Here is a 19360-nt window from a genome sequence, read left to right as displayed (position 1 = left end):
GGAGAAAAATCAAAACGATTTCAACATTGGAAAACATTCAAAATTTTGTAGTAGTTTCCTCTGAATTTGATCCTTTATGACTTCTAGATTCTCTTTTAAGCTTCGTCTCAAATACAATTTCAGAGTGCCTTTCATAATTTTATAACATCTTCTGAATTGTTGCCAACAACACAAACCATTCTTTTTGTGGCCTTAGAGATATTTTTACCTAAACATAAAAATTATAACTTATTTAATATGAAAATTGATTTTGTACATTATTCTCACTATATCATCTTTGTGATATGTTGATTGCCCAAAATAAATGGGGTTTTCAACCGCAACACCTTCTATTCGAATCATATTCTTGTTCATCATTTCCCAGAGGCCGCATTCATAATGCAACCGCATAGTAGATCATCCTTTACATTAATATGGTTTGAGTTCAAACTTCAAGCTTCAAACTACTCTCCTCTGTGCACAGATGTGTTTCAATTTGCGTTGTAAATGCAATTACTGAAGTTCATAAACAAAACCAATTTAACATTTACATTTCTAAGTTAAAAAGGTTGATTCCTAGACGTACCCAATGAGCAACTACTACCTATAAAAGCCACCCAATGGAGATTACTGCTGTAATGTCGTCGGATTATGGATCAGACCCTGTTGGCCCGAGTCACAACCACAATCAGGATGACAACAACAGAGAGCATCAGAGAGTATCTCAGGTTGTTCTCAAACATATTTGTGGTTGTTGCTAGTTTTATCTCCCTGTTTGAAGGTCGAAGCATCTCATTCACAAGCTTTGTGATTTTCTCAAACAAGTCCTTCACTTTTGCCTTAGTGTTGTCCAAAATACATCTCAGAATGCCCTTTGCCGCAACAAAGCTTTCTTCAGAGTCCCCAAGCTTACAATTCCCGGCTGTATGGACCATGAAGTTTATTTCATTTAATCGAAAAAAAAGTAAAAGATGAAGACAGCACTGTTGTAATTTCATTCAGTTTATCAAGAAAACTTTAGTTTCATTAAGCGCATGAAAGGCATATTCTGTTCCACGATGATTTAAGTCATTCTAACAAGCCATTTTGGAGCAATCAAATGGATAGAGAATTATTCAGACATCATCTAACTGATAACCTCAAATGACTGGTGTGTATCCACCCAAGGGGGAGGTCCCCACGGCCAAAAAAAAAAAAAAAAAAAACTGGATTCATTGGGTTTTCTATGATACGAACCTGTGTAGGAGTCCCTAAGCTCTTGTACTAACTCGTTGTTCAAAACAGCATCCCACACCGCTTTATCGGTGGATAATGAAACAACAATTCTCTGCGTAGAATTGGAATCCTTAATAATCATACATAATTACTTGAAGCACTATGGGTTGTTTGATAGCAGAGACACTGCCAGAGTATGTCATGGCCACAAGATGAAGTGCCTGACATAGATATGACACATTTTGAAGTGTCCATGTGATATACATAGATGTTTTTAAAGTCATGATAATCTGACTTAGGCACGTGGCATACTCAATTGACTTACCTGACGTGACAAGCTTGGAAATCATAGATGTGCTCTAATTGGGATAAAAAACTGAACTTTTTATGGGGAATTGTAGTTCTGTATCTTGAGGAGAGCTCATCTACGGTTCCCAAGCCAGTCACGTCAGGTAAGTCGATTGAGTTGCCACATGCCTAAGTCAGATTATCAGTACTCATTTCTTTAGTAGGCGGAACTAGAAGCCATATAATAAACATATCAAACTCTAGCAGGCTATACCTAATTCCACAAACTCCAATAATTGAACTAACGATACAAAAGCTAGAGATGTTAAGTTCCATTAGCAATCAACATAATTATTTTTTTTTTAAAAAGAGGGAACCTGAACCGATGAATCTGTCTGCAGTAACTGAAAAGCATCATAAACCCTTTCATGTCCATGAGAATTTGACATTTTTGGTTCATAAATATGCAGGGCTGGCTCAATCCAATCCAACTCTGCTCCAGCTGACAAAACTTCGTTCGTCAAACCCATTGGACAAATAACTTGGTTCGGTAGGTCCTTATCTGAGCTAGAGGACAATACATCTTCGACGAGCCCTGGAAATGAGATGGGGGCTGCAAGGACCCTACAAGTACAAACCATTGTCAACAAACTTAACTTTCAAGCTTATACTACTCCAATGCCAAAACAAAAAATGTACTCAAATCCCTTCAACACCACTATCACTCCTCCCCCTAGTCTGTCCTCATATTTTATCTCTAATATCCCAAAGAGTCATGATAATATGACTCGCCAGGTGGCATACTCAATTGACTCCCTGACATGGACAAGTTCGGGAATTATAGATCTGTACACCTCATGATACATGGCTCCCTCAGGATGCACTATTTTATGGGAAAGTGCAATCGTGTATCCTGAGGCATACAGATCTACGGTCCCGAACTAGTCATGGGAGTCGACTGAGTATGCCACCTGGCGAGTCATATTATCAAGACTATCCCAAATGCTAGTCAGCAAAATAAGTCTTACTCTTAACTCTAGCAACCAAATTCTCTGAATTTTTGTAAAAATCAGAGATGAATTTGCGATTCTTTGAATTGAAAACTTAATACTTATTTGTAAAAAAATTGAAAAATAGATTTTTATATTATATTTAATATAAACTTGTTTAATACTATATTTAATATATAAATATAATTTTATTTAATATTAATTTTTATATATATATTATGTTTAACATAAGAAATATACATTTTAATTTTGTCAATAAGTATTAATATATATTTTATTTTTTTAAAATTTATTTCAACTTTATGGACTTTTACCAATTCTTTCATAGCAGTATTTTTCATGGACCCCGACTTTATCACTACGACTATAACTCATTTTTTATTTATTTTTTCTCCTTCTATGTTCCCAATTTATTTTAACTAATTTCCCTTTATATATATCTTCTACCCAAACTTAAGAATCACAAAAATCATGAAAAAGTTATTTAATAATAAAAAAATAAAAACCAAAACTTACAGTTGAAGAGTGGAGACAACATCTTCTACTTCATCTTTGGAGGGAACAGGCCCAAAAACAAAATCTATCATTAAATCCACTTGTTCCTTCATCTCCTCCTCCATCAACACACTCCCATTCCCACTCATCAGAGTCACAAAAGCAAGAAGAAGATGAAGATGAAGTAGAATGCCAAGTTGCAGAAGTAGTAACAACAGGAACATAAGAAGTTACTGAAGTTGATGATGATGAAGAAGACTTGGATTTTAAAGAAAAGTGGTTAGTGGGCTTTTTAATGGGCCTTCTTGTTACTGTTGAAAAAGTCTCTTGGATTCCCCCAACACCACCACCAACTGACCTAAATATCCCTCCTCCTCCCATCCCACCTCTACCACTGCTACCAAATGATTTCCTCATCTTCTTCTCTCTTCTCCAATTATTCTTCTGTTTTTAGCTTCTCTAAACCTCTTTAAGTCTCTTTGGCTTTCCATAAGGAAACATTAGGAGGAAATCTTCCTTGCTCATTGGATTTCTTGTCTTATTAGCCAGTAATATTAATCATTTTCTTCTAGGAAGATCTTCCTCGAGAAACTCAAGAATTTGAATGGTTCTGATTTAAGTGCCAGTTGGAAAATTAAGATATGTAGTAAGATAAGTAAAATAGTACGAGAAGCATGTAATGTTTCCTATGTTTCTACCTTTTCCACCGAAATATCCGATTTGCTCATATTTCTTATCAGTCACTGCTGAGGTAAACTTTGCTATGGCTTAGCCGGTTAAGAGTTAGTTCAGCTGATCTATGATTGATATGATTAAGAGTCTTTCGTTTTAATTGTATAAGTGGCAATCTATGGTTGCAGCTGGAAAAATATTAGTCCGGCCAAGCTACACATTACATGCATTTGTATTTGTTTTCTTTCTACACTAAAGATGGTATTTTGTTTGTAATACAAATAAGTAGAAGGTGGTATTGTAATATATGAAAATTGTAACGTACCTAGAAAAAGTGATACAGTAGAACGTGACGATCAAGGGGAAATAAGTACTACAGGCATTATAAAAAAAAAAAAACATGACACGTGGAACACATGCAGCATAACAACTCAGATTAACAAAGGCCACGTCAACTGTTGAGTGAATTTTCTTCATGCCAAGTGGACTAAAATATAGGTAGTGCTGATATTATCATATTAGTTAAAGTACTTTTATATATTCTTTTGTAATTATCTAAACACAAAATAGAGAGCTACACCCCAATTTCTCAAATTATTTCTCACAGCCCAATTAAAGATTAAAACACATCATTTAAATATTACAAAGGTTTGGCTACAATTATTATCTCGAGAGTTGTGCTGGGGTGACACAGTATTTACTGTGATTCTCACAATTCTAACGTGGATATACATATATAACCATAGATGGTTTTTATTCGTATTGCAAGGAAACACATCTATGGTTATGTGCACATCCCATGTCAGACTTGCGACAATCGCTGTAAATGCTTTTTGTCATTTAAGCATTTCCCTCATCTCAAACATTACTGGACATTGGGACACTCGTTCAAACGACTCCACGTAGTTGTTTAAAATGTGCGTACAATCATGAGTAAGCTCATATAAAATCTTAACCCACCACCCCCTTATCCCCACGCCCAAAAAAACACACACACACAAGAAATTTGGCACGCAAAAAATAGCGTGAGAAAGATTCTATTGACACCTCAAGTTTTACTTATTCTTAATCATTTACTTATTTCTTTATTTGTAATTGTGGTATAATAAGTAAAAGTTAGGGTTCCAATACCAACTCTCAAAAAATAATTTTTACCTTATTTTTCCTTAGATTTTGGTCATATCTTAAAAGAATATATTGATTTTGATTGATTTCTTTTTTGTAAACCCAGGGAGTATCCCGACCTTTAGGTGAGACTAATATACCTGATCCACACACACCATCTAATACCTTGTCACGTGTTACAATATTTAAGTAGTCACATTTTTGTAGATGTGTATATAGAGATTCGAAGTCATGACCTAGAGAGCATACCCAATTACTTCCTATCATCTCAGCTAGTCTCGATGGATTTCATTTCGAAAATTAGGTTCATTTAAGAGTGCCAAATTTAGGTACTAGTAGGTTTACTTAAGGAGGTCCACAATTAGAGCCGTTCAAATTTAGAAGAATGATTCCAAAGGATTTTTATGTTCATAATTATATATGTGCCTGTGTAATTTTATTTTCTTTCACATCTTCAATCTCCTTGTAAACTTTAGTTTCTTTTAAACACAAAAATTATGAGTTTTAAGTATTCTGTTTTATCTTTGAAGTTTAAACCACAAGTAAATCCATATTTACCTTTTTATTATTATTATTATATGTTTTTTACTACTTCTAGTTTCAAATATAAAAGACTTGATGGTTGAAGTTTAATTCTTATATGATTGTATAAGAATTAAACTTGACCGTGTAAGCATGAAATCCAACAGTTGAGATAAATCTTAGGGATTACAAATCTTAGGGATATGTGATGGATTCTCAAGATGCATATCTAGTCTCAACCGTTGGATTTCATGTTTACATGGTTGGGATTGTGTCATACAAGTGAGTTCCCCTTCCATGAGTTTACTGGTCCCAAACCTATATATATAGGGGAGTGTTCTGGGACATAAGTAAAAACATATATTAAAACAGTAATTTTTCAAAACATGAGTTAGAAATTTCTAATTGAACTGATTTTTTTAGGATGATCTCGAGAAGATCATCCTCACAAAAAATCAGCCCAAATTGAACCTTCTAACGCTATCAAAAGTGATTTAGAATTGTCGACAGTAGATTTTTTAACAAGAAGTTTCAGCTTGGGCTGATTTTTTGTGATGATGATCTTCTCATCATCCTCACAAAAAATCAGCTCAATCCAAAACTTCTAACCAAAATTTTGAAAAATGATTGTTTTTACATATGTTTTTATTTATATCCCATGAACCGCCCCCATATATATAACCCTATGAACAAAGTTCATTTTGGAGTCACAGATCGAGTGTTAGGAACATATGAGGTGGCTTAATTTAAATCTATTGCAACACAATTGCAGCTTAAGCCTAGTAGAGTATCTTTTTCTAGTTTACATTTGTAACATTTCTATAGCTAATGATATTATAAGCATGAATGAACTTGTCTTCGCGCTGCAACGTTACAATACTAGACACTACTATATATTGCATGTAACTACTAATACCTTCTAGATGTTTTTTAAAGTAGTCCACACTTCTCTGAACCTTTATAGAACAGATTGCATGGTAAGCCCATGACTAGCAAGTGTGGAACACGCATCTATGAGTCGACCAAGGCACCATTCCCTGAGGAGCGCCTAATAGGAAGTGTGGAGCCTTAAAGTTTGGCAACAAAAACAAAATTCGATTAAGGGGTATTTCCCCCCCTTTCACATCGTGTGCACGTGCACATCGATAAATATGGGATTCATTACACCATGATGAGATCCTTCACTCAGGCTCACAATTTCCTTGTGTGTAATAAAGCACTCTCTAACATTTTCGAAAATCCTCCCTTCACTCCTCTAAAACAATGTTGATTAAACTACCATAGGCCGTGGCCAGAGACACACATCAACTCGAAAACATTTGGTTACTCCATTGAGGTGGGGGACGACTGGGCAAGGTTGCTAAAAAAGAGGGTACACCTTACACCTTAGTGATTATGTTCAATGCTTCTGTATTGCCAACATAGATTACCATGAGGAAGCCTCCAAAGCATGCAATTTTTTGGGTGCATTGGCAGCATGGCCTCGATGTATCACATGTTGCTTGAGAACCTGAGAATCCCCACCTTATCTAATCTCTACAATGCCACAAGTGAGAATGACAAACCCAAACCTTGATGAGGATCACCACAAGCAAACTGAAAAATGGTCCAATGCCTCTAGAAAACTTGCCTAATCCCAAAGCGCCCACCTACCAAACAAAAAGTAAGACACCAGCCAAAATGTCGATAATGAGGTACCTGACTACCCTTATTTGTGTTGATGAATTTTTTGACGATTGGAGTTGCGGCAGCATTATCCAATTTTTTTCAATAGATACATTATTGAAGAAAAGAGAATACACAAACTCACTGAAGGAAATAGACAAAGACTTACTGAAATCATGGAAAAAATGGAAGGTCTGCAAAACTTGTGCTGAACATGTAACTTGGGATAAAACCCTAACATGCTAATGTCTTTTCCATTCTTTTGGGATAGGTGAAAGGAAGTGAAGGTAGGGTTTTGATCCCAGGCCTATGGTATTGCCATTCGTAGGTTACCACCTCGCTAAGGCGGAACCTTCTTAGTCCTAGATACATGTTTACTCTATTTCGATCATAGGCCATGTGAAAAAAAATGACATCTAACTTCTATCATTGGTTGACATTCCTTCAATATAGAAACCCAGTTTGGATTAGGCAATTATTTAGCAGGGATCAGTTCGGTTAATTCAGATAAATTTGAGAGAGTTTCGGGAAAAAAATTGAGAAATAATCGGGGAAAAGGGTCAACTGAAAAAACAAGATGATGGGATAGTTCGAAAAAAAAAAAATTCTTCAAGAAAATCATTGACATTATGACAAGATAGACGATTTTTTAATTAATCACTAATTTTTTTCAATCGATCTACAAAATTCAACAAAATTTTATTGAATTTTGTGACCCAGCCTTCAATTTCCTCGTTTCTCTTATAGTAAGCAATTTTTCTTCCATGACGATATCCTTTTTAAGCGCCACCATAATGAATACCACTTTGGTCCATTGTTAATTGCCTCCTTCAGGTATTTCAATTTTCTTCTAAATGCATAACATGCTGTCCAATTAAATCAGAAAATATCCACCATTCTCGCAGTTGACTCCAAATCTTACCGAACCATTGCCTGACAATACGGCCAATCCTAGATTTTGTCACTGTCATTGTCAAGTTGGCCATCTAACAAGAGTAGAGCTTTGAAGCTACAACTCCTACTAGCAAAAGCCCAGGAAAATAAAATAACATACTCCATCAAAATTTTGGTGCCATTTATGTGCCCCACAAAGATCATGATCCATTTGCCCTAATTTCATAATAAGGCAGAACAACGGCATCAACATAATAGGGATTGACCCCAGAAGAAACCAGTTAGAAACAACAGTTTTCCTCAATGACCCAACGACAAAGACTTAGTGCCACAAATATGTGTCACTGCTCCCAAGTAGAAGATAATCGCCAAAGAAAGCTTCCTAGATACTCAATCTCAAGCAAAACAAAAGTACCCTAACAAAAAGCCACCCAATCAAGCCAAGGTAATAACATAGGTAGCCACCTTGTCCACGTCACCTTGCCAAGTGGTATACCGCTTATGATGGTTGCTTGGGAGACGAACATAAACTCACTTAGCCCAAGACAACTGGCCTACAACTTCAACATAACAAACAAAGAGATGGTTGAAGGCACCCAAACCTTATATGCATTTGGAAAACTAACCTATGTGTGGATTTTTAATGAATTACAATTCTATATAACCAAACCAAGGTTTTCACAAGCTCGAAAATATAATGATAGGGTATGCACCAAATTAATATAAGGTATCATATATTTTTTCTTTTAAGAATTAAGTTCCTAATTGGCATCGGTTTTTTACTATACTCTTTTGCAAATACTGAAATTAAATTCTCAATTTTACATGATGCAGTGTTAAATTCATACCGAACTATCAAAAAATGACAATCGAAAAATAAATTTTGCTATATATGTGATTTATTTATGGTCTTCTGATTTATAAATTATCCTGGTACATAATCCCATGACATTAAGGCTCAGAAAATAAATTTTTAAAAAAAAATAACAAGTCTAGTGGTAACATTTATTTATGGTCTTCTGATTATTCTTTATTTATAACTTCTAAATATCGAAACAGCATCTCCCAAATCAAGCATACTCACATATAAGACGTCGCACTTAACACACATAAAATTACTTAAGGGAAAAGTTCCTGCTCCTAGAGCCTACAGAAAAAGGGTCACAAAATCCACTAGTACTAATTCTTGAAGCCTGAACCTGTGACAAAACATGTAAATAGAATCAGCACAATTAATAACCATAGCATATAAACAGATTCTTAAATTTAGAAGACCAAAATGTAGTAGCAATTTTGATATCGACAAATGAAGAAAAGGAGCAAAATAATACATAGAGTAAAACTTGATTTCTAGATCAGGCAACTCATCTGATTGAAATTATAAACTCTCAATAATCTTTCAACACACATCTCCTATCATTTTAATCAGATTTTTGGCAGCTGAATTTGTTAATGATTCTTCGGTAACTTTCTACCCTTCATATGCCATGTGTGAGCTGCTAACAGTAAAAAGTCTTGAATTTTCTTTTTATTAATTTCTTCTTTCCCTTCTTCCATTTTCCAAGAAAGCTAGTATTGAAACCCCAAACAGGAGAGCCCCTCCAATTGTTATATGCATTAAACAACATGAATGTATCAAGATAAAAACCCAACTCTTCCGAGTTGCAAAATTACTGTTAACCTCTCACAACTTGCCAAAAAATTCGGGCTTGATCTAGCTTAACTACCAAAAAGATATAGAGAACATCATCATCATCTACACCTCATCCCAATTACTGGTCAGTAACATGAATTATATTTTTTAATTTAATTCTATATGAGCTATATCTTCTATCAAGGCATGTTCCTTCATATATTTTCTTACTACTTCCATCTGTGTCATCTTTGAACCTTCCTCGTTCATTTTAGGGCAAAAAGATCGGATCACAAATGGCAATATTGTGACCCTTCTAATTAGAGATTTTAAATTGAAAATTGAGATTATGATATTGAAAGTGGCTCATGGCCTCTCCTTTATCAATTTCCCTTCTTAGGCTAGACAAAGATATTGGAGATAATTGATCAAAATCCAATCCAAAGACAAACAAATCCAACATTGCACATCAATCCAAAAGGAAGCAATAGCTAAATATCATATGGAGAGTGGCCAATTGCATCAAGTTTAGAGTACATAAAAGGAAGATTGTGAAAAATTGGTAAGTATAAACAAACCTGAAAATAGCAACACAAAATCATGGTTAAAGTATCATACTATTTCGGAATGTATCAACCAATATGTACTGTTATTTGAGCATTCTAATAAAAATCATATTTGGAACTGAAGTTTCGATGAATGTTGGTTTGCCTCAAAATGTTCCAGCATGTTCCGGTTCTTCTCGCAATGTTTCAACTGAACTATTCTGAGACAAACCGAACCATAATGGAACCAAATTAAGAGAGGACAAGTTAGAAATACTGATTACTTTTAAGGGAGCCACATAATGGATCCTCTCCCCTTTTGATGAAAATTTGAGATACCCTGTGTTTTCAAAATGATGACATAGCCCCTTGACCTTGGTCTTCTCTAAGAGACTAATCAAAATGATCTGAATGTCCTTGTCTTCAACCTCTAGTCTAAAACCCTTGATTTTTTTATTCCCAAATTCATCATATGCAACCTTTAGGGTGAAACTCTCTGTCCTCATCCCTAACCTTGAGATTCTCTCTCCTTCAAACTTCAAACCTTAAGAACAAGATAGGATTATGGGAAGAACAGATCTATAAATGTTTAATGGCGAGAAAAACTATATTATATTTGAAAAAAATAGTTGTATATTTTTTAACGGGCAGACTAGTTGCAAATCGCCTAGTGCAAATTGCTCTTTATCACTTAAAAAGTCCTCCTTGCACCCCATAAGGGCACTCCAAAAAAACAATATTGCACTCCTTAATATACATCATCATGTTCCTCACCTCCTCCTTTTACTTCCTCAAAAATGTCCACCAAAAAACCTAGAATTTCAGTAGTGTGAATCATTCGTGACCAAAGCCAAAGAACCCAGTTCCTAAACAAAGTGCCTAGGCAAAGATAGTGATTAGGTCAAAGCTAGCATGTCCAGAAGAACTTCCATATGTTATCCATTATGATCCATTTTTTCTATTTAGAAGATTGAGAACGTAAAAATGATCTAATCAATTATACCCTTCATTATCCTCCAAATCCACTATGTCCCTAAAATCTATCCTAATGAACATGATGTTGCAATCATCACTTGATCTGTCAAAGCCAGTGATAGGAAGTGATTAGCAATGATGCTAATAGAATGGGAGCATATAAAAATGAAGTGGGGTCGAAATAAATCGCAAAGACTTCCTCTTGTGATGTATAATTAGTAGGACTAAGACGGAATTTTTTATTTTATTTTATGAAAACCAAAAATTAGATTAGGTATCTTTTTTTAGGTTGGGGTGCAGTGGACCTTTCACAATTTGGAAGCGGTTGGTCCCTTTTATAACCTAAAATATCTTTTTCTACAATATTTATCACTAAAATGCATTTTGAACTTGACGGAAACATTTGACAAAATTTTAAACCTGGCATATAATCCCAAGAAACATAAACAAATTCTATTATTAAGAAACGGTAAAGAGCCAGAATTTTCACATAATCAAGTCTCCCTTACCACAACACTTTAGGATGAAGGGGCCTGAGATGGAATCAACCCAGTCTTTCTAGCATAAGCAAATATCCCCCCAGCTTCAATAACCGGTCCTGCATCTCCAATAGGCTTCAAATCATACACCTTCCCAGTAGTATGATTAGTCAATACGCTCTCAGCAAGCTCAATAGTAACAACATCTCCAGTAGAACACTCATCACACAACCTACCCTCAGATTCCAATGGATAAACCTCACCAGTCGCAATCGAATTCCTAAAGAATATCCTAGCATAAGATTCTGCCACAACTGCCTTGACCCCAGAAGCACCGAGCGCCACGGGTGCGTGCTCCCTTGATGAACCGCAACCGAAATTCTCCCCAGCGATGATAATTGAGTATTTCGATTGTAATTCACCTGGTTCGATGAATCGGGTGGGGTAAGTGGAGGGGAGGCCAATGAGAGCGAAAGATCCTAGCTTGCGGTATTCGTCGGGGTTGGAAGGGACGAGGGTGAGGTGCTCAGCTGGGATGATTTGGTCGGTATCGATGTTGTCGCGTAGGACGTAACAAAGGCCGTGAAAGGCGGTGGCGGGGGTTGGAGAGGTGGTGGGGGAGGAAGTCGAGGTGGCACGAATAGGAGTAAGAGGTGATGGTGATGAGAAGTGTTTGAAGGTAGATTTTATCAAACAGGTAGTGGGCATTCTGACATTTGAAAAAGACGATATAAAAGATAGATTGGGTGAGTGTTTATGTGAAGAAGGAAAGTTTGGGTTTGAAACTAGAGCTGCTGATGCTCCTGCCACTGCCGCCGCCATGGAAACTGCTTGGGGAACTTGAACGAAGAGAGCAGAACAAAGACAAACTCTACTCTAAAATGATATAGATGACCAAAATAGCTTGGAAGGAAATGGTTTTATTAGAGAGAGCTGCTATTGGCAGCCCAAATATTACTTATTACATCACCAATTTCTTAAATTATTTATTACACTCCCAATTAAAGATTAAAATACACTCTTCTAGCATTACAAAGTACGACTCAAATTATAATCTCAACATTACAAGACATTAACGCTCCGTAAAAGGGACAATTTCAGTGGTTGTTTACAATTATGATTAGATTCATATAAAATCCTAAATCAAAAAAATGAAATCTACCCCCAAAAAAGAGCTTCTATTGTGTCATTGCCATTTATAAATGATCCCCAACAGCCTTGATATACTTGGGTCAAGGCCCACATTGTTAATATGGAGAGCCTCCAAGATAGTTTATACTTGTGAGTATCGTCTAGAGCATTGAATCATTATATAAGTAGTAGTGAACCGAACACTCTAGGTTGCACTGGTTGGATCAGAGCTTGTGCACCCATGGTTTTAAATCTCATCTGAGATTGAAATGATTTGTTCGATACGTCTCGATATCATCCATCAACGAGACTGAGAGACAAGTCAAACATATCGGGTGAGATTTAAAATCACGATTTAAAAATGATTATTTTTCATTGTTAAATTTTAAATTTGAGAGTTTGGTAGGAGTTCAATGGTAGAAATCTTGCATTCAATTTAATATATATATATATATATATAGAGGGTAGCGTTCAATGGCTAACCGTAGAGATCATCCTCACCAAAAATCAACCCATTCCAAAACTTCTAACTCATGTTTTGAAAAATGTTTTGCCAAAAAGTTAGCCATTGAACGGGACCCATATATATATAGAGAGAGAGGGATGATGATTTTGTTCACAAAAAAAAAAAAAAAAAAATTGTGAATAATTGCTTGGTCAAAGAAAAGATAGTAACTTAAGTTTAAAACATCATCAATTATACCAAACTTTTCGAATTAGAAAATTAAACTTTTCATTTCCCTATAATTTCCAAGTAAGTTTCCATTATTAATCAAGGTACTAACATTTGTTGTAATAGAAATTGATAACCTGCAACGAACACTTGAAGAAGGATCCTATCAAGCTTCAAGCAACTAGTTTGAAAGCTAAGAATTAGTATATTTTGAAGGTGAGCAATAGCAAGGTGTTCTCCCGTCATCAATCTTATTAGTCGTTCTCTCCAAAAGTGAAACAAGGCTACTAATGACAACCGTTCTACTCGCCTTAAAGCACCTTTCAGAAAGTCATTTTTTTCCCAAAATAAAGTTAGATTGTTAACTATAGGCCGAGGGCAGGTTTGACTAGATACTAAAACACGACTCCCACTTATTAATCTGGCCTTATTCTATTCGCTTAGTTCAGGACAGTCCGACAACAACCAACTATTAAGAAGCAAAGTGTAGCGATTTGATAGGGGCAAACAAATGTAGTAGAGTTGCTATTGTTAGAAATATGTGGATGTAATTAACAATACATAACCAAATTGAAAAATCGATTGAGATGTGTCTCATTTTCTATTTGCAGTAAAAAATCTTGATTTTTCTTTCTGAAATCAATCATCTTCAAGCTCTTCAACCTCTATATTAAATTAAATTTAATCTATTTAACTTCATTTATAATCTTACATTAATCCTTTGTAGAAAATTCTAAAATTTTTCATGAAAAAATCTCATCATTTTCCTTTAGTTTTAAAGATTAAAGTAGATTTTTAAGGTTGAAGATTAGGCTAAAAGGTTTTACTTGAGAGGTCTCCAAAACGAGATCGAAGGATTTTTGACTTCAAATTAAAGATGAAGCCATGAAGGTATTCAAGTCATTTTATATTAACCTATTAGAGAAGACCAAAGTCAAGGAGCCCACGTGGGCATTTTTGGTGACTTCGGTCTTCTCTTGAAGACTGATGAGAAATAACGTAAGTGCCTTTTCTCTTCATTTTCTACCCAAAATACCCTTTAATTTTCCTTCTTCAAATTAGTAAACTCAAAATTTGCCAGTTAAGTGAGTTTGCCCCCAATGGCCCCATACAAGAGAACAACCCAAAAAATATAGAGATTACTTGGGGACTTCATGATATACTTTACACAATATAAGGACTTTTTTTTATATTAGACAACTAGATAAGTGACCTCTTTGCTATTAAATAAATTTCAGGACACCCTTTTGTTATTTTCAACGGAAGGATTAGGGTCTTCGAGAATGAACGGTTGAGATCTTACACCACTAGCGCTTCCTTCGCTTATATTAATGTGCTAAAGGGTTTCTCACAAACCCTAGCAAGTGTGAGGGAAGCAGCTCTGAATCTGAACGATGGGTTAGTAATCCTCTCTTCCATGAAGGATTTTTACTGTTTGTATCGAATGATCGATAGGTTCGCCATTTCGTTTGGATAGCTCGATGTTTTTGAGATTAAATTTTTTCGTGATTCCATTCGAGTTTTTTTTAAGGGTTTTTATTTAATTTTCATCTATTTGTCTTTCAATATTTGTTTAATTTTGAGTTTCGTCTGTTTTTTTCTAGATTTGAGAATTAGGATTTTGATTATTTTGGTGGAATTTTAGGAGCGTACAAGTACGTGTCGGAGCTATGGAGGAAGAAGCAGTCAGATGTGATGAGGTTCTTGCAGAGGGTGAGGTGCTGGGAGTATCGCCAGCACCCTTCGATCGTGCGTGTCACACGACCCACTCGTCCTGACAAGGCTCGCAGGTTGGGTTATAAGGCCAAGCAGGTAAAAAAAAACATTTTTTTTTAAATGTTGGTTGTTAATTTTTTGTTATATTGTGCATAAAGATGTTTCTCATATAGTATAATTTAATTGTTAGTTTTAGTGATCTATGCTTTGGGTTTGGTTTGATTTGTTTGGTTTCGTACATTCTTTCATTTATCGTTGTTCTGATTACCTTCTCTTTTAGAAGTCTAAGATAAGACAGATAACATTATTACCTTGATTGTGCCTTTTTTTAGAAGTACTCCGATTGTCTGTAAATTATTTTTTGTTAAGCCAGCAATGACGATGATGTATTAGCTTGTAAGAAAAAAATAGAATACGACAAACCCCATTTAGATATTGTTTTAGTTGAGGAAAGGCAAATCATGTAAATCCATGTATAGACCCATGAGGGAAGCGTAGAGGAATGCAATTTGTGCTCCTCAGTGTTTATGGGGGGAGATGTTTGAGATATATCTCAAACTCCCCAAGTCATGTGTAAAAGAATGGGAGCATAGAAGGGGTGCTCACTGATTACAATGGGTAAACGTTTTAGCAGAGGCACATGCCTTGTGTGCCTCTGTTGTATAGGTAGGGCTGTCAACGGATAGCTATCCGATCGGATAGTGCTATATCCGAATTCGAATCCGAAAAAAAATAATACTATCCGAATTCAAATTCGAATCCGATCGGATATCCCTAATAAATATTCAAATTCGAATCCGAAAAATTTATCTGATATTCGATAATATCCGATCCGATAAAAAATCCTACGAATCGCATAGTCGAAACCCACAAATTTCCCTCCGACTGGTTCGCATCGGAGAGAGAGAGACAGAATATGTACCTGGATGCTCGCCGGCCGGAGAAAACGTATCGGAGTTCGCACAGTCGAAACTCGAAACCCACATATTTCCTTTGAAAAATCACTCCGATTGAATCCTCTAATCTTTTCCTCTAATATTCCCCAATAACTCAAAATCCAACTCGTTGTGATTCATCTCAAATATATCTCCATTAGATATCTGGTTTGTACATGAAAAAAATCAAATTTAACATATAAAAATAAATAAATCACAAAAAAAAAGGATCTACTCACATAAAAAGCTACTACAAACCCTGCAGTGTAATCGGAAGGAAGTTTGATTGAAGCACTGAAGAACCCATGTAGGTAAAGATCTTGAGAGACAAATCCTGTTCGTGGGTATTTAAAATATTGTGGAAAAAACTCAAAAATAGCTCAAAAATGAATTAAAAATAAATAAAAAAGAGAAGAGATGAGAAACCTGTTTTTTGGTCAAGGGAGAGATGAACAGTTTTACCATCTTTAAGTATAAGGAGATTATCATCTCCAAAGAGATGAGAATAGCCCTCATCAAAAGCCAAGATAGGTAGATTTAGATTTCTTTTGGGATTAATAGAAGTTGCAAAAGAGGTGACAAATAATAGAACCAAAACAGAGAAAAACACCATAAAACCCATGTAAGAAGAACCTTTTATTTTCTCCCTCAAAGAAGATATAAAAAGAAAAATCTCTTTTTTGATTTTTTCCTTCTCCCCCCTCGGTCCGACTGGTTCGAACTTCAAAGAGAGAGAGAGAGAGAGAGAGAGAGAGAGAGAGAGAGAGAGAGAGAGAGAATGTGTACCTGATGCTCACCGATCGGAGAAGATGGTGGTTACAAAGTTCGATCGAAACCCACCGTCGATTGGTTCTTCATGTTTTAGCCATTAAAGGGTTGAGAGAAGAAAAGTTTAAAAAATAAAATTTTGTTGTGTAACACGAATACACAATAACACACATATACATATATAAAAGTTTTGTTGTAAAACATAAATACATAATACATATATTATATTGGAGCGGATATTTTCGAATCGGATATCGTAATATCCGAATTCGTATCCGAAACTCATTCGAATTTTAAAATGACATCTGAATCCGAATCCGATATCCGATATTTCGAATTCGAATTTGAATTCGGATTTCGGCTATCCATTGACACCCCTATGTATATGTACAGTTCATATAAAAATCATAAACATTTTTGATAAAAAGATTAGTGAATTTATGTTGGTTGATATGTTTATGTTACTAACAGATGACCAAGCCCTAAGTCTCTTCCTCCTTGACCATAAAATAATTCATTTTTTTAGTTTTTGATGATGCTCCTGACCCAACATCACCTTCCATCTCTCTCTCTCTCTGTGCACTGCCCGTGCTCTCTCACCCTTCGCTTGTCTGGAAGCACTGCCACCTCACCCCCTAACTGAATCCAACACCTCTTGGTTTGCTTATTTCATTTTACACATGAACTAGATGCAGTCTTACATATACCAGAAAGCTTGTAAGTTGGATTATAAATATTTTAATCATATGAGGAGGAGTTTCGTTCAAGTTGAAGTGAAGCTGTAGACCTTAATTTTGTGTTTCTCGAGTTTTCTGTTGGCCCAACCTCTGTGTAGCATTAAAATGTACGTCGACTTCGTTTTTTGTCCCAAGCATTAAATAATTGTACTTAACAGTTTTTTTAAAATCTCATATGCATCCATGCCACTGGGAGTCCAGTTCATCCTTATATTTAATAAACATGGCTTCCATGGCTGTACCATTTTTCTATTTTGTGCATCATGGCCTACTGCACTAAGAAAATGTCCTGCATAAGAAACTATGTATTGGATCCAGTGGTTCCATTATAACCTCAAATAATTTCTAATATTGTTGGATCATAGTAATTAATGATCTTTATTTGTTTCTTAGTAGTCTCTTGGAATTGGGGTGGTCAGTCAATGTGACCAGGAGGCTCAAAATTGATGATGTGTCTGCTAACCTTTGTTTTGGTACTACTGTTAATCTTACTGTATACTAAATCCATGGTCCCATTAATACTAAAAAAAATGGGAACTATCTTAGTTTTCTAAGGTTTGGTTTGGAATTTTCTTTCTTGAATGTTATGCCCTAGCATCTGTTTATAGTGTTTACCGTAGTCATAGAACTGGAAAATGCAGGCTGTACACTTGATTGACTGGTAATTAATCAACATATGACGAGGAAATTATGGGCCCAAACATTGGTTGGTTCACTTTCACATCTGTTTTCTATTTCTGCATGACATTGAACTTTATTAATTTGAAAATTGAAAGAATGAAGTAGATAAAATATAACTATATTTGTTCTCTTTTTTGAAGATGTCATGTCTTTGTTATTTTTTTGAATTTGTCAGGTTACATTGTTCCTGTATTCTTTTTGAGTCTATGAGTCCTTTGCTTGCGTGATTCTGTCTATATTTGAGTGGTAATAATGATACATTTATTTTTCAGGGTTATGTGATCTATCGTGTTCGTGTTAGACGAGGTGGTCGCAAGAGGCCTGTTCCCAAGGGTATTGTTTATGGTAAGCCCAAGAACCAAGGTATCACTCAGTTGAAGTTCCAGAGGAACAAGAGGTCAGTTGCAGAGGAGCGTGCCGGTCGGAAACTTGGTGGCTTGAAGGTCCTCAACTCTTACTGGCTCAACGAGGTCTGTACAATTAATTTACTGTACTTTTCCTGCACACACCAATTTCGGTTCAATTTACTAGACTAGGCTTGTTCTACAATTAATTTACTGTACTTTTCCTGCACACACCAATTTCGGTTCAATTTACTAGACTAGGCTTGTTCTAATTGAATTTTTCTTTGATGCAGGATTCTACTTACAAATACTTCGAGATTATCCTGGTTGATGCTGCTCACAATGCAATCCGCAATGACCCTCGGATCAATTGGATCTGCAAGCCTGTTCACAAGCACAGAGAGCTTCGTGGGCTCACCTCGGCTGGAAAGAAATATAGGGGTCTCCGTGGAAAGGGACACTTGAACCACAAGGCAAGACCTTCACGAAGGGCAACCTGGAAGAGGAACAACACCCTCTCTCTCCGTCGGTACCGTTGATTTTAGTAGTATTATTACTTGGTGTTATTTTATTACCGTTGTTGTCTTGGATTTTCAGTTGTAGGGTTTGTGGCTCTCCATTTTGAGGAAAAGAGTTTTGATGTCGTATGTTTATGAGACTTGGCTAAACTCAAATGATTTTGGAAACTGTGATTGGTAACTTGTTTAAGAGTGTGGCAGTTGTCACTTTTGGGATCTCTTTGGCAATGATTCTATAGCTACTTTATTTTCTAATAAATTTCTTACTTGCATTAGAGATCATGTGATACATAATTTTGGTACAATGATTAATTTCATTGCATTGGAATTACCGTCTAATACTCAGCCTGCACCGCTGGG

General features: G+C 35.7%; 3 protein-coding genes and 1 pseudogene across 3 annotated transcripts; 1 reads left to right on the top strand and 3 right to left on the bottom strand.

Annotated features, from left to right (window-relative positions):
* Nucleotides 1-476: 476 nt before the first annotated feature.
* LOC147381988 (uncharacterized) lies at nt 477-3446 on the bottom strand. Its single transcript, XM_086429713.1, has 4 exons — nt 3009-3446; nt 1860-2106; nt 1216-1306; nt 477-901 (listed from the first exon to the last, which is right to left on the bottom strand). Exons 1-4 carry the CDS (start codon nt 3209-3211, stop codon nt 636-638), a joined length of 807 nt encoding a protein of 268 aa, XP_086285839.1. The 5' UTR covers nt 3212-3446; the 3' UTR covers nt 477-635.
* Nucleotides 3447-8849: 5403 nt separating this feature from the next.
* LOC147381987 (3-isopropylmalate dehydratase small subunit 1-like) lies at nt 8850-12395 on the bottom strand. The gene is made up of 2 exons (XM_086429720.1): nt 11528-12395; nt 8850-9064 (listed from the first exon to the last, which is right to left on the bottom strand). The coding sequence occupies exon 1, from the start codon at nt 12317-12319 to the stop codon at nt 11537-11539; it is 783 nt and encodes a 260-aa protein (XP_086285846.1). The 5' UTR covers nt 12320-12395; the 3' UTR covers nt 8850-9064; nt 11528-11536.
* A 2148-nt stretch (nt 12396-14543) lies between these two features.
* Nucleotides 14544-19216, top strand: LOC147381985 (large ribosomal subunit protein eL15z-like). Its single transcript, XM_086429721.1, has 4 exons — nt 14544-14699; nt 14947-15113; nt 18411-18608; nt 18776-19216. The coding sequence occupies exons 1-4, from the start codon at nt 14696-14698 to the stop codon at nt 19019-19021; spliced, it is 615 nt and encodes a 204-aa protein (XP_086285847.1). The 5' UTR covers nt 14544-14695; the 3' UTR covers nt 19022-19216.
* Nucleotides 16019-16636, bottom strand: LOC147381986 (putative xyloglucan endotransglucosylase/hydrolase protein 28 pseudogene; annotated as a pseudogene).
* Nucleotides 19217-19360: the final 144 nt, after the last annotated feature.

This window comes from Akebia trifoliata, unplaced genomic scaffold (genome assembly GCF_017979445.1).
Source record: "Akebia trifoliata isolate Shusen 1 unplaced genomic scaffold, ASM1797944v1 Contig00095_ERROPOS300000, whole genome shotgun sequence".
NCBI lineage: Eukaryota > Viridiplantae > Streptophyta > Magnoliopsida > Ranunculales > Lardizabalaceae > Akebia > Akebia trifoliata.
The sequence above is the reverse complement of the archived record's forward strand: the minus strand, read 5'-3'. Positions and strand labels throughout refer to the sequence as shown.